At 37.4% G+C, this 15,403-nt stretch overlaps 1 protein-coding gene across 1 annotated transcript; it reads left to right on the plus strand.

Annotated features, from left to right (window-relative positions):
• Positions 1 to 5,966: 5,966 nt before the first annotated feature.
• LOC122310249 lies at positions 5,967 to 6,401 on the plus strand. Its single transcript, XM_043124131.1, has one exon. The coding sequence runs from the start codon at positions 5,967 to 5,969 to the stop codon at positions 6,399 to 6,401; it is 435 nt and encodes a 144-aa protein (XP_042980065.1).
• The last annotated feature ends 9,002 nt before the right edge of the window (positions 6,402 to 15,403 follow it).

Here is a 15,403-nt window from a genome sequence, read left to right on the forward strand (position 1 = left end):
GTAAATCACAACCTTTGTGGCATTCCTCCTTTGTAATCCGGGTTCTTGAGATAGGTTCTTCAATAGTTCTAGATTTTAATATAATCTAAGTTCTTGAAATGAGTTCTTAACGGGTCTAGATTCTTCATCCATTGACTTGATTTTGTCTTTCTTGGGTGAGTTTTCAAATTGATTGTGGATTCAAGGGATTCTAATTCCACGGGTTCATATCATTTGATATCAGAGCCAGGTTTCCAATCAGGTCTGATTCTATCTTTAATTCTTGCATCTTTAAATTTAATTCTAGGGCTTCATTGTTCTAGGGTTATAACAACAACAAAAAAGTGCAGAAATTCATTTTTTCCTAGGACTGCCAAATTACTCTATCATTTGGGTTTCATGTTTATCATCATAGGGTGGCAAAATTCCTTGTTTGAGGGCTACCAAAATTTGCACCATTTAGGGTTTAAAATTTCCAGGTATTCTTGCATCTCTAAGTTTGTCAATTGCTTTAAGTGCCATTTCATTGATTCTCTTCTATTCTTGTCAATTTTGTGTGTTTGAATTTAATTGTTTGATTTTCACAATTAAATCAATTGTTTGTGATTAAAAAAAAGGAAGAGAAAAAAAAAAAAAAATCAAAAAAAAAAAAAATTGACTTGAGCCTTATCATCAAATGGGCTAAATACATAATATAGTTGGTATCCTGTTTTGTATTTACTCTTTCCCTTGTATAATTTTCTTGATTCTCGTGTCATTTTATTCTTTCTGTATTTTCTCTTATTCTTGTTTCTTGAACCTAATTATTAATTGGAATAAAATAAGGTTGTATTGCCTTGATTGAGTTCAATTTAGTTCTTAAATAACTTGAGTGGGAAAACTCTTGAGGTAACAGGCAAGAGAGTGTAAGTTCATTATCGGGAAAAAGCCAATTAAAAGTAAAACACGAGTAGAGTGCCATTATTTGAGTATAAACATGTAAAGGAACGTATGAGGTCTTTTTCCACTAGCATTCTTTTTGTGCAGCGCATACGATGTCTGATAAAAGTGACTCATCACCAAAGGAGATGGTAGATAACTCATTTGTGTTGTAGGCCATACAACAACAGTTTGAGCGATTGAAAATGGTGATAGGGGAAATGAGAGATATGATAGATCATCAAGATACAGTGGGTAGAAATCTACAAGGTGGCAGATATAGGAGGAGACGTGAACATAAGTATGAGAATGAAGGGCATGGAGAGTCTTTTATTGCCAGTCATGCTCTCAATACACAAATAAAAATAGATGATATGGAGTAGCAAAGACAGAATATTTTTCATACTAGATGTCATGTTAACAACAAGGTATGTAGTATGATCATTAATGGAGTGAGTTGTACTAATGTGGCTAGCACTACTTTAGTTGAGAAATTAAATTTTCCTACCTTGAAACACCCTAGACCATACAAGTTGCAGTGATTGAATGATTGTAGGGAGGTTAAGGTAAATAAGCAAGTACTAGTATCTTTTTTAATTGGAAAGTATCAGGATGAGGTGCTATGTGATGTTGTACCTATGCATGCTGGCCATATTTTGTTGGGGAGGCCGTAGCAGTATGACAGGAGGGTGATCCATGATGGGGTCAAGAACATATACAGCTTTGTAAGGGATGGCAAAACAATCAAACTTGCTCCTTTAACCACAAAATAGGTCTATAAGGACCAACTGAAGCTAAAAATTAAGGTTGATCAAAAAAGAAAGAGTGAAAGTGAGATGGATCAAAAAAGAAAGAGAGAAAGTGAGATTGATTAAAAAAAAAAAAAAAAGAGTAAAAGTGAGGTTGAGCGAAAAAGAAAGAGTGTGAGTGAGATTGAGGAAGAAAGAAATAGTGAGACCAAAAAGGAGAGAGAGAGAGAGAGAGAGAGAGAGAGAGAGAGAGATGAGAGAGAAAAGAAATGAGGGTGAGGCTGAAACCCCAAGAAAAAAAAGAGAGTGAAAAGAAAGAGAAGAGTGAAAAGAAAAGCGAGAGTAAAGAAAGTGAGAGAAAAACAAAGAGAGAAGTGAGTTTTTATGCTAAAACAAGCTTCTATACTAACGAATTTAATGACTCTTTGCCTAGTGTTATTGTTTATTTGTTGCAGGGATATAAGGTCATGATTCCTATCAGAGTGCTTAGTGAATTGCCACCTATTAGAGAGATAGAGCATTACATTGACTTTGTGTTAGATGCGACAATCCCTACCCAACATTTCTTTGAAGAAGATGAGTCCTTGACACATTTGAAGGGACAATGTAAGTTGACTTGGATGCATGCTAAGTGGAAGGAATGTATTGAGACTTCTCCTCATGTAATCAAGTACACACAAGGTAAGGAAAATTTTGTGGTTGATGCTTTAGCAAGAAGGTGTGTCCTCCTCATCTTTATTTTAGATGTAAAGTTATTGAGATTTGAATATGATAAGAAATTGCATGCTAATAATGATGACTTTGATAGTGTGTATGGAGTACGTGAGAAAGCCTCGCTTGGTAAGTGCTATAGACTAGATTGGTATTTGTTTAGAGAGAATAGACTTTGTGAGCCTACTAGTCTTATGTGCGAGTTGCTTGTGCATGGAGCACATGGAGGTGTTTTCATGGAACATTTTGGTGTAAAGAGGACCTTTGAAGTGTTGCATGATCATTGGTGGGAGTATTGTTTCCCATTCATTGAGTTTGCATATAGTTGGAATGGTCACTTTGGTGTAAAGAAGAGTTTAGGCGTATTGCATAAACACTTTTGGAAGTATGGTTTGCCATTCATTGAGGTCGCATATAATTGAAGTGGTCATTTTGGTATAAGGAAGACTTTAGATGTGTTTCATGAATGTTTGTGGGAGTATCATTTTTCACTCATTGAATTGTTGCATAAATGTTTGCGAGAGTATCATTTGTCATTATCAGAGTTTGGTTTGATGCTTTTGCTTATAGATGACAGGAGTAACTTGGATATCTTTTCCAAATTCATGAGAAAATAAATGATAATTCATATCAAGTAGATCTTTTGGGTAAGTATCATGTTTCTGTTATTTTTAAAGTTATTGATCTTTTTCCCTTTGATGCAGGTGGAGAAGATTCGAGGTCGAATCCTTTTGAGGAGAGGGGGAATGATGGGCCTCATGGTGGACCAAGTTTTAAAAATCCCTTGGAAGTTCCAAATGGGCCAATCACAAGATCAAGAGTAAAGAAGATTGATGAAACAATGCAAAAATTGATGCAATCCACTTGGAATGAGACTAGCAAGAGCCCAACACTCAAGATGGACATGAGAGAAGGAGATCCAGTTTTCATCCATGTGATACGTTATGGAAGACACAACTTGGGCCTATTGTTATTGAAAGCCTTGGACTTATTTATTTCATTAAAATAGCTTATTTCATTAGTTATATGAATTAATCTAGACCAATCAGGCTAGAGGATGCTTGACCCACATATGTTTTATTTTGTTGAATTAGGGTTTCAAGAGGCTAAGTTACTGTAGCGCGGCACTATTTACAGTACTATAGCGCGGCACTATTCACAAAGGGTATGTGAGGGTTTAGTTTAAATACTTCTTATTGCCTCATTTTAAACATATATGAAAGTTTACGAAATTGATGAATTTTATTTATTGTGAGTTAAGTTTATCTCCTCAAAGTTCCTAACTGCTCAAGGGGTAGGAGAAATTCGGGAAGACCAGGTCCAGGTGCGAGAGTGCTACATGCAAGAGTTGAAGCCGAAAGCCGGTAGGGTGCCCATGGTGTGCCCCCCGACCCATTAAGACCAACAAGTAGCGTGGGTACACGCCTCATATAAAGCCACGACTAGCTTTTGTCGCAGACTCACATATAGGAAAAGCATTCTCTAGGAAAGAATATGGGGAAGAAGAAGATTCCCTACACCATGGACAAAGGAAAGGGGAACGTAGTCTGAAATGTAGTGCCCATTATGCCACCACCATGTCGTAGTTGCAAACGAAGGCATAGAGGTGAATGTCAATTTGCCACAGGACCATGTTCTAGATGTGGTCAAATTGGCCATATGATTTGAGATTGTCCACATAATATGCTTGGAGGAGCAGCAACGCCAGGAGGCAAGGGGAAAACCCCATAAAGGCTAAAGTCTATGCAATCAGGCCAAGAGAAGTAGATTTGAAAACTGAGAAAGCGACGAAGCCGGAGTAATCACTGGTAACATTCCAACCCTACTTTAGTTCGTAGCTTGTGTTTGCTAAGAATTCTTGAGTAACCTTAGTTACCCTTCAAGTTAAGGTTAAGTTAAAGCAACATATGGCTTGTGCTTTGTTTGATTATGGAGCATCGCAATCTTTTGTATCTTATGATCACTTGAGAAGCTGTAAGTTGAGTGTGGAATACTTGTCTCAAAAATTTTTAGTAGCTATTCCGGATGGGAAGATAGTTGGATGCACTCACATAGTTAGGGATTGTCTATTGGAAGTTGTAGGACTAACCCTGACTGTGGATTTGATTGTCTTTCATTTAATGGAATTCAATTTTATTTTAGGGATGGATTGGTGATCAAGGCATTATGCTAAGGTAGATTGCCGAAGGTAGAAGGTGATTTTCGAATTACCCTTTAAGGACAAACTCCATTACATAAGGGAAGTAGTTAAGTTGATTCTGTCAACATTAACTGTAGGACAAGGAAAGAAAATTAAGAAGAAAGGAGCGGTAGCTTATCTAGTAGTTATGACTAGTGCAACAGAGGAACCTAAAGGAGTTGAAGAGATTCCTATGATAGAAGAGTTTCTTGAGGTTTTTGCTGATGATATGCCTGGATTACCCTTGAATCAAGAGATAGAGTTTGTGAATGAATTACAGCTAGCAATGGTCCCAATGCACAAGGCACCTTATTGAATGGCCCTGATAGAATTGAGGAGTTGAAGGTACAGATCGAGAAACTCCTTGAAAAAGGATTTATTCATCTACGTTCATCTCCTTGGGGGTGCACCAGTCCTATTTGTGAAGAAAAAGTATGGAACCATGAGGATGTGTATTGATTATCGGGACTTGAATAAGGTTACTATTAAGAATAAATACCCCCCTTACCTCGGTTTGACGACCTATTGGATCAGTTGCAAGGAGCATCAGTATTTTCTAATTTAGACCTATGATCAGGGTATCATCAATTAAAGAGCAAGGACCAAGATGTACCTAAGATAGCCTTCCGGATTCGTTATGGACACTTTGAATTTTTAGTAATATCTTTCGGACTGACAAATGCCCCTACAACATTCATGGATTTGATGAATTGAATCTTTATACAGTACTTGGATAGCTTTGTAGTGGTGACATCTTGATTTATTCTCAAAGTGACGAAGAGCATAGGGAGCATTTGAGGATAGTGTTAAGGACCTTACAAGAACGTCAGGTTTACGCTAAACTTAGCAAGTGTGAGTTTTGGCTTAGAGAGCTGAAATTTTGGGACATGTCATTTCCAATGAAAGTGTGGCTGTAGACTCTACTAAGATAGAGGCGGTAATGGAATTGCAGAGACCAACCAATGCCCACGAAATACATAATTTTCTGGGTTTAGCAAGATACTACAGAAGGTTCATTGAAGGATTTTTGAAACTTTCTATTTAGCTAACGGCATTGACAAAGAAGAATGCCAAGTACGTTTGGAATGAGGAATGTGAAAGGAGTTTCCAAGAACTCAAAAAGAGGTTAACCACGACACCTATGTTGGCTTTACCCGAGCCTCATAAGCCATATGTAGTTTATAGTGTCGCCTCTAAAATGGGTTTAGGGTGCGTATTAATACAAGAAGAAGAAGTCGTCTCTTATGCTTCATTACAACTCAAGGATCAAGAGTGGAATTACTCTATGCATGACGTAGAATTCGTTGTAGTAGTCTTTGCATTGAAGATCTGGAGACATTATCTTTATGGAGAAAGGTGTGAGTTTCACACTGACCATAAAAGTCTCAAGTATTTGTTTAGTCAGAAGAACTTAGAGAAGATGGGTCGAGATGATTAGTGACAACCAGTCTGAAATTAAGTATCACTCCGGAAAAGCCAATGTGGTAGCAAATGCCTTTAGTTGTAAGACTCAGGCCGACCTGCCATATCTTTTGGCAGGAATGTGGGAACTACTGATTGGTAAGCTGCTAAGAGATGCTATGTTATTCGTGGTGCAAGAGATTGTACCATTAACTAAGGAGGAAAATATTAAAGAACAGGGCAAGGATGATAAATTGGAAAGGCTTCAACAGAGAATTCTAAGATCTGAAGGGCTGGAGCATTTTTCAATTAGTAAAGATGGAATGTTGTGTTACAAGGAGAGGAAAGTGATTCCTAGTGTTTCGAAATTAAAAGAGGAGATTTTGAAGGAAGCCCATTGCACACGTTATGCTACTCATCTTGGTAGCACCAAAATTTATCGGGATTTGAAGGGTCAGTTTTGATGGAATGGAATCAAAAGAGACATGGAAGAGTTTGTAGCAAAATGCTCAATTTTCCAACTGGTAAAGGCTGAACATCAGAGACCAGCTGGAGAGTTGCAACCACTGTCGATCCCAAAATGGAAGTGGGAAGATGTGCCTATGGATTTTGTGATAGGTTTACCAAGGACATCATCATGAAAGATTTTGATTTGGTTCATAATTAACCGATTGACCAAGAGTGCACATTTTCTGCTTATTGCTAACATGGACTCGTTGGACAAGCTTTCTCGAGTTTATGTTAAGGAGATAGTCAAACTACATGGAGTGCCTATCTATAGTGTCCGATAGGGATATGCGGTTTACTTCACGATTCTGGCAAAGCGTATAGAAGATGTGGGGCATGAATATAAGGTTTAGTAGCGCCTATCATCCACATACAGATGGACAAATGGAGCGTACTATTTAGACATTGGAGGAAATGTTACGTGCTGGTGTGATGGAACTTAGTGGCGATTGGAAAAGCCATCTGCCATTGATAGAATTTGCCTGCAATAATAGCTTTAAAGATACGATCAAGACGGCACCTTACGAGGCGTTGTATGGAAGAAAGTGCAAATCCCCTCTATATTGGGAAGAAGTTGGTGAAAGGAGGCTGTTAGGATCGGAGTACTTGCAGGATGTACAGAAGCAAGTGGCACTAATCTGGGAAAGGATGAAAGCAGCCCAAAGTCGTCAGAAAAGTTATGCTAATAAACAACGAAGGAAATTGGAGTTTTCCTTAGGAGATTGGGTGTATGTTAAAGTCTTACCCTTGAAGGGAATCGTACGGTTCGGTAAGAAGGGAAAATTGAGTCCTCGATGTGTAAAACCATTTGAGGTTATGGAAAGAGTTGGTACAGTAGCATATCAATTAGATCTACTGGCCGAAATGCAAGGAGTGTACAATGTCTTTCATGTATCGTCATTGAAGAAGAGCTTTAAGGAAACGTAGCCTATAGTTATGGAACCCGGAAATATACGACTTCAGCCTAACCTATCCTATGAAGAGTGGCCAGTGCAAATTGTGGATAGCAAGGACCAAGAGTAGAGGAATCAAAGGATCTCTTTGGTAAAAGTGCCCAGCCTTTCAAGAAGTGACGTGGGAATGAGAAGATTTAATGAGGACTAAATACTCTCATTTGTTTGTATCTTAGAATTGTGTGTTCTTGAAACTTGTGTATGATTGATTGTTCCTTGGTTGCTTTATGCAAATGTCTATGTGCTATCTTTGAATCTCTAGTGACGATGTGTGCACCTACCATACCCATGAACAAGACATGGCTCGTAATAAAAAAATCTCACATATGTATGTATCCTCGGTAGTGAAGATTAGAGAAAGATGTGAATGTAGCCACAGGAATTGGCAAGAAAGAGAGGATCAAATGATGACTGCTCACCAGCAGCAAATGGAGGGGTTTGAGCATCATCACACTCATGTGATGGACACAGAGTTTTTAGGCAATATTTTTCTATGGTGAGCCCTACTACACGAGGAGCGACAACCCCCACATGACTCATTGGTATGGAAAGATGCATGAAGGTCACATCTGCTTGGACTTAACCCCAAAGCAGAATCTAGTCCCGCTACAAAAGTTCAAGTAATTAGATTTGAGCCATTTGAGACTTGAGATACATCCACTAACTGTATTCATTATCGTGAAGAGAAATAGCCTATTGAAGATACTGAACTTAAGATTGAGCATAAGTTAAATGAGATGCAGGTAAACATGTATTATGATTGCTACTTGGACGCAATATTTTATTTATTGCAAGACTCGGTAACAGAAGAAGAAAATGAAATACCATGTCCATCATCATCTGAGAGTTCTTCAGCAGCCAGTACTAGAGGTACCGATCATAATTATTTTCCTATCATTAGTTTTGTATATTTGATTACGATGCCGATTTTGAGAATGAAATCTTTTTCTTAAGGAGGAGGATGTGATGACTAGGAATTTAGCTAAGCCTTTTAGTTATTTTGGTATATTATTTAGAGGCTAGATTGGAATACTAGGCATCTAAGGCCTTAAGGAAAGCATCTAGATTGGAATTTAGAGCTAGGGCACATGCCCAACCCAATGTTTGGATGCCACTTGTTATCCAATGAAACCTACAACTAAGGCTTGATGAACCTGGACTGAATTGAGGGAAGAGAGGTGAGAGAGTCAAGGGTTTGGTCTTGTATGCCTACCCTAGGGGATAACCCACCTTCTTGCCATGTGTCATGCATGTAAGAAGGCTTGCTCATGGGAAAAAGGTGTTGTGACACTTGTCACTATTAGAGGGACGTTCTAGAAGGGAAATGATAAGAATTTGGAAAGTGGAGCCTAGGGAAGGCCAAGAGGCAATGCACGGCAACCATAGAAGAGAGAGGGTTTTGGTTTTCTAAGAGAGAGTTGCCATGCGTCAAAGAAGATGAAGGGTTTTGCCTTGGGAAGGGGCAAAATCCACTTGGGAAAATAAAGGGGCACACGCCTCTAGAAGAACTTTGGTGGGAAATCCTTGGGATGGATGACACTTGGGAAGAGTGTTGCCACCCCTATTGCCTAATCACAAGTCTCCAAAACTTTGAAAAGAGGAAGAGCTACTTTGGGAGTTAAGAGATTTTCGGCAGCCACTTCACTCACACACACTTTCACTTGCCACTTGGCAAGCATGAACACAGGTAGAAGATCTAGGTTTTGAAAATTACCCAACTGCAACTTGATGCAATGAACCTAGGCACTAGAAGAAGGGTAAAAATTGGACTAAGGTTTGAGTTTGGAGGTCTTACACACCACTTAGGATTTAGTTCTAGTTCCAACACAACCTCATGATGAGGGAAAAGGAAAAGTCACAAGGTAGGGATGCTTGCCATTTTCTCTCTATTCTCTACCATTTTCTCTTCTCCTCACCCAAACACCATTCACACCACCCTCAATCCACTCGAGTTTTGTTCTAAGTGTTTGCAAGGGCTAGAATCATCTTTCATCAATGGAAACCACGAGGTAAAGAAGAACCCACCATCTCTTTTTATTTCTCACGCATGACCAAGAGAGAAAGGCAATGCTTCAGTTTTTCCCATGTGTTCTTCATGAACAAGGCACACACATGACCAAGGGAAGGAGAATAATTTCGGTTTTGAGGTGATTGTCAACATAAACACACACACCTATACTCATAATGCTTAGGGTTTTCTTCCAAGAGTGAGAATCTGAACCATCTTTTGGTTAAGTTATCAGAATGAATATTTTGGGAAGGAAAGGAAGGCCACAGCGTAAGCTTATTTTTGGAAAAAAAGAAAAAAAAAACTTGGGTTTTGTTCTTTGGAAGTTTCAGACCTATGGGAGAACCTTGAAGATTAGGGTTTCTCTTATTTTGAAGAGAAACCTAGAGCGTTCACTCACTCACTCATACATGGCTTAGGGTTTAGAAAGAGTGGATTTTTTATGACCTTGTTATTACCTTTTTCAGCTTGCTTAGGATTTTTCTAAGTAAACCTCTAACTTACACTCGGATATCCTTGGTTGTTTGGATCACCTTTGATCCTTTGAACAACAAGATCACGTCCTCACCCAAGCTAAAAGGGGCAAGTCCTTCGCCTCTGCCAATCAATTGTCTAGATGCATAGACTACCATATAGTCTTTTTGTATCAAAACACAACCGAACCCATACTTTGACACATAATTGAATACCACAAATGACTTATTCGGCTTGGGTAGAGCTAGAACAGGGATCATGGATAGCCGTCTCTTCAATTCCTCAAAGCTTCATTCACATCTGTCAGTCCAAATGAACATAACGTCCTTCCTAGTCAGTGTTGTAAGAGGACTTGATAGTCTAGAAAATCCTTGAACAAACCTACGATAATAGCTAGCTAGTCTATCACTACTTCCACCTTGCTTGGATCGGCCACGATTCCCTCCCTAAAGACCACAAGACTTATAAACTTTACTTCCTCCAACCAAAATTCATACTTGCTAAGTTTGGTGTATAGCTGGTGGTTTCAGGGAGTCCTTAGTGCCATTCTCATGTGATCTCCGTGCTCCTCGATATTTCGAGAGTGCACTAAAATATCGTCTATAAACACCACCATCAATAAGTCTAAGAATCATTGAAATACCTTATTCATGAGGTCTAGTCTAAAAGATTGTCTTAGGTACATCGACTTCCTTACTCCTCAATTGACGGTACCTGGGTCAAAGATTGATCTTAGAAAAAACTACAGCTCCATACAGCTGGTCAAATAAATCGTCTATCCTAGGCAACAGGTATGTGACCAACCGCTCATTTTCTCTCGATTGTTCACGAGTTTCATCAATGAATTTTAAATATCGAATTTGTGTTTTTAAATTTAGCATGTGATTTTTAAATGGAGCCCAGTGTTTTAAAGTCTTTGAAATATTTCAAATGCGTAAAATTATTTTAAATGGGATATTTTTGGTATTATTGAACCAAGCCCATATTTCAAGTAAGCCTCTTTATTTTGTGAAGCCCCGAAAGTAATATAGTTTTAGAAAATCATTTTATTTGAATGATTTTATTTAATTAAGAATATTATGTGATATTCATTATTTTATTTTACGTCAAAAACTCTATTATTTAGATGGTTTTATTTCTCTTAAAATATTTAGAGAAAAATATTGCACTGGGATTAATAAAACAAAGTTTGATTTTTTAATTTAGTCACATTGTATTTTTATTTCATCTACCTATTATTTAGTTAATTAGTTTAAGTGTTTAAATCTCTACCTATAGATCAAATTAGGAACCCTCGGTTGTAGGGATAGGATTAAATCCCTCAAACCCTAGATTTTTCCCTCACTTTTTCCCTCTTCTCTTTCTCCTCTCCCAGCCATTTCCTCTTTCCCCACCGTAGCCCTCCCTTTTCTCCTTCATGTCTCCACCATGGCCAACCTCTTGCTACTGCAAGTCAACAGTATCACACGCGAAACCCTCCAGCTCCGACAGTCTCTCTCTCTCCCCTCATGCATCCACATCACTCCCTTCTCTCTCCCCGATTCCTTTCTCTTTCACACCCCACCGAGCACCACCTCTGTTTCTCATGTTTTCCTTTCACTCAACTCTGAAAGTGGTTTGTCCCCTTTCACATTAGGCAGGACCCTCACACTTTGTAAGGATGGGTTGGATTGGTTAGCGAGTATTCTACTACGCAGAAAATATGTTGTCCAATTGGGACATTGGGTAATCCTTACATGTGTTTCGAGAAGACAATGAGGAACTTTTGTAACACTAACACATTCTTTAGATCAACTCCTTTCAATTGTTCCACAATACTAGTTAGGTAATCAAGATGCACAATCATCCTCTAACATTTTTAACATTGGTATGAATAATACTATTTGCATATAAAGTCTTACTTTATTCCAGGCAAAGCTAAAACTAAAGTCACTAGGTTGACAGAATATCACTTCTTTTTTGTGTTCATCGATCTTGGCATTGTTGGTGGATAATGAATCAATTTCTATATTAGTATCAAATTCACTCTTAACGTAAACAATCGAGTTTGCTTTTAAGATCATATAAAGAGTTGAGCTTTTAACTAATGTAGTGATATTAAATTCTTGTTTTAACAGTGCACTTTCTACATCAAGAACTGAGATATGTGTGAGAATGAAAGAACAAGTGATTCCAAAATCAAACAATAATCAGTGTCTGTAAAGAATTGGTAGTAGTGTACTTAATTAAAACTATGTCTATATACCCTATCACTAAGTCTGTTGATCCTTCTACTTCATTAAGGGCAAGGGTGGTGGTAACGTCGAGAGTTTGCTTGGCTGAATATGTCTCTAATAATCTTCATGCTGGGCTTCTATACATTGGAACAATTTGGCCTTTGAATTAATCTAGCAAAAAAATTCCCACCTCCCCATGGAACTTGGTTTTGCTAAATCATTACATTGACTGAAATGCTGGCCTTTTCTTGTTCTAAGTGATGGAAGCTGAATTGCTCTCTATACTTTTCTATACAATCATACATCATTCTATGGACTTTGTGTAATCTCATAATTAAGAATGCTAGCTTTTCTTTGTATCTTTTTACTATGTTTTTTTTTTTTAGAATTAAGTATGGTGAGAATTTTGATAGCTCTATGAATTTTTATGTTTGTTCTTCTACATACATAGGTCCTTGTTTCAGGTTTGCAAATCCTTTAGCATGATTCTCTGTAAGAAATTGAGGTGCAGAGTAGCACTTGGGAAGCTAAGTGATGCAGGGGGATCCGAAACAGATGATGCCGAGCTGTCAGATTGCACCTTGATGGTGCTGAGATACCATGAGTTGGCAGATCAGCGCAAAGGCGGGAATTGATTGTGATATGTTCCTCATTGGGGCTGTTTTGAGTGCATTTCAGTCTTTTGGCCATAACTTTGGCTACGGGTGTCAGAATCGCACATAAGACCCCAATTCGGAAAGCTCTTTTCGGCGCGCACGCTATCCACATCGAGCATGGCTCCATGTGACTTTTTTTCGACCTCAAATTCTGCTGTTTTCCCCTCCGAATCACTAGTTTTAGTTATTTTTTACTATTTATAGTAATATTTTGCTTGTCAGTTAGGAAATCATTTTAAACCCGATTTGGGCCGGATTTTTTACAGATTGCTTATTTTATTTCGAATTTCAATTTGGAGTATTTTTAAGATTTTGCTATTTTTGGCGAAATTCGGATAAACACGATTTTTGGCTATAACAGTCCGGCTTGTGGACTGATTTTTATTTATTGCTTGATTTGATAATATTCAGTTAAACCCTAGAGACTTTTCTCTCTAGTTTTGAGCGATTTTTCTCCTGTGAATCATCTGTTGGAACTAGCCTGCAGAATAATCGCTATTATGTCCGGCGTCACTAAGGATAGAAGAAAAATATGAGAAGGGAAAACAGCTTCAAAATGGAAGAGGAAGCTCTAGAATTTTTCATTCAAATTGAAATGAAATTAAAGAATGCAATATATAGGAAAGCATGTATCAAAAGCACCTATGACTATCTGTACAAAGAAAAGAATCATGCACGCTACTATGCAGTAGCCAGCTTTACATACAAACAAATCTAAATAAAAGACAACAAAAAGGACAAATGACTCCACTACAAAGAATGAAAAATGTAGAGGAAAAATGTCCCTGACATTGGTACAGCCATGCACCATTATGCTCGGATGATTGCATCTAACGAAGCCACCTTCTATGTTGTACTCTCCTTGGTTGCATTTTCATTATCATGCTCCAATAGCCTCCCACAAGATGGAGAGTAGTAATTGACTACTCCCATCTTGCATAGATGTGAATTGATGAGATAATCAGGAAGTGCTTTTGTGAACACATCAGCTAGCTACAACCTATAGAGATGTAAGCAGTCTGAATACTACCCTATAATATCTTATCACTGATGAGATGACAGTCTAGCTCAATATGTTTGGTCCATTCATGGAATATAGGATTAGATGTAATGTGCAAAGCTGCTTGATTATCACAATAAAGGGTAGTAGCTTGTTCATAAGGTGATTGTAAATCTGTGAGGAGATATTTTACACTACAAGAGAATTGGTTTTTTGAAACAAAAAAATTTGTCTCAAAAAATTAGAATTTCGTCCCTAGAACTTTTTCAAGATGAAAATTTTTTATCTCTATTTTGTCTCAGAAAGACCTTCTCAGCAAGCTTTTCAGAGACAAAAATTGAATTTCGTCTCCAAAAAGTATTTTTAGGGACGAAATTGGGCGGAAGTAGTCGAAACCGTTCAAACGGTAATTTTTTTTTTAGACAAAAAAATGTCATCTCAGAATGAAGTTTGAATGAAAAAATTGTTGTTCGAACAACAAGAAATGTTAATTCGAACTAACAACCATCTCTGACCAAATCCATTCGAACAACACATTTTGAAGTGACTTTTGTTCGAAGAAAAATTTTAACTGTTCAAACAAACAATATATTTACGGAAATCTTCTGTTCGAACGAAGTTTTGAAAAATATCGTTATTCAAATGAGTATTTAATTGTTCGAACAAACGCACTGATTGTATTTCCCGATACATTCGAATGGGTTTTTTTATGTTCGAATGGATATGTTTTTGTTCGAATGTATACATAAATGGTAATTTACCATTCAAACGGATTATTTAAAGTTCGAACGGTATTGATCAAACAAAATAAAATTTAATTAAAAAGAACATTCTAATACAAATTGTAATCTATATACATCAATTGTTCAAATGTTTACAAACATCATAAATAAAGGTAATTAAAAAAATTAAATGAACTATGATTGTGGTGGTACTGGTGGCATAGGGTTTTGGGACATCATTGACTGGAATTGTTCAAACATTTTTTGGTTATTTAATTGTAGCCTCTCTTCTAATCTTGCCTCTAAATCTGTTTCTTGATCTAATCGGATCAGCAACTCTTTTTCCTTCGACCTCAATCGTTCTATCTCAAGTGTAGCTTCCTCTAACCTCTTAGTCTGGTCGTCATTTGATCTGGCTTTAGAAGAGGATGACGATGTTGAGGATGACTTCACACAACGTCCTAAGCCCCTCAAATATCCAAAACGTGATCCAAGAACTTGAGAAAAGATTTGAGCATCATTGACAGATGATTCATCAGATGGATCCGCAGCAGTGTCTTTAAGAGATTCATCTTGTCCTACAAAAAGAAAAACATTAAAATTAGTATAGGTAACAAAAATATATTTAGACAATGAAATTAAATAAACTTAAACTTACATAATTTGCCTCTGTTTCAGGATTGCTCCAAACACCATCACGATTTTTATGTACTTTAGCATACAATTAGGTCAAATCATAATCAGCAGGATTTTCTTCTTGCTGCAAAATGAAAATTAATATCAGAATTTAAACCAGAAAAGTGTATGTATTAATATTTAATGGAGACTAAAATAATTAACCATTTTTTTTTACAAGCGATGAAAAGATCGAGAATTTGCATGATGGTGTATCGTTAAATTTGATCTATTTGCTTTCTTCACCGTACTCTG

This window comes from Carya illinoinensis, chromosome 5, assembly GCF_018687715.1.
Source record: "Carya illinoinensis cultivar Pawnee chromosome 5, C.illinoinensisPawnee_v1, whole genome shotgun sequence".
Lineage (NCBI taxonomy): Eukaryota > Viridiplantae > Streptophyta > Magnoliopsida > Fagales > Juglandaceae > Carya > Carya illinoinensis.

Bases quoted from the DNA above. Each gene is read 5' to 3' on its own strand.
- LOC122310249 (XM_043124131.1), top strand. From the start codon at position 5,967: ATGATTAGTGACAACCAGTCTGAAATTAAGTATCACTCCGGAAAAGCC.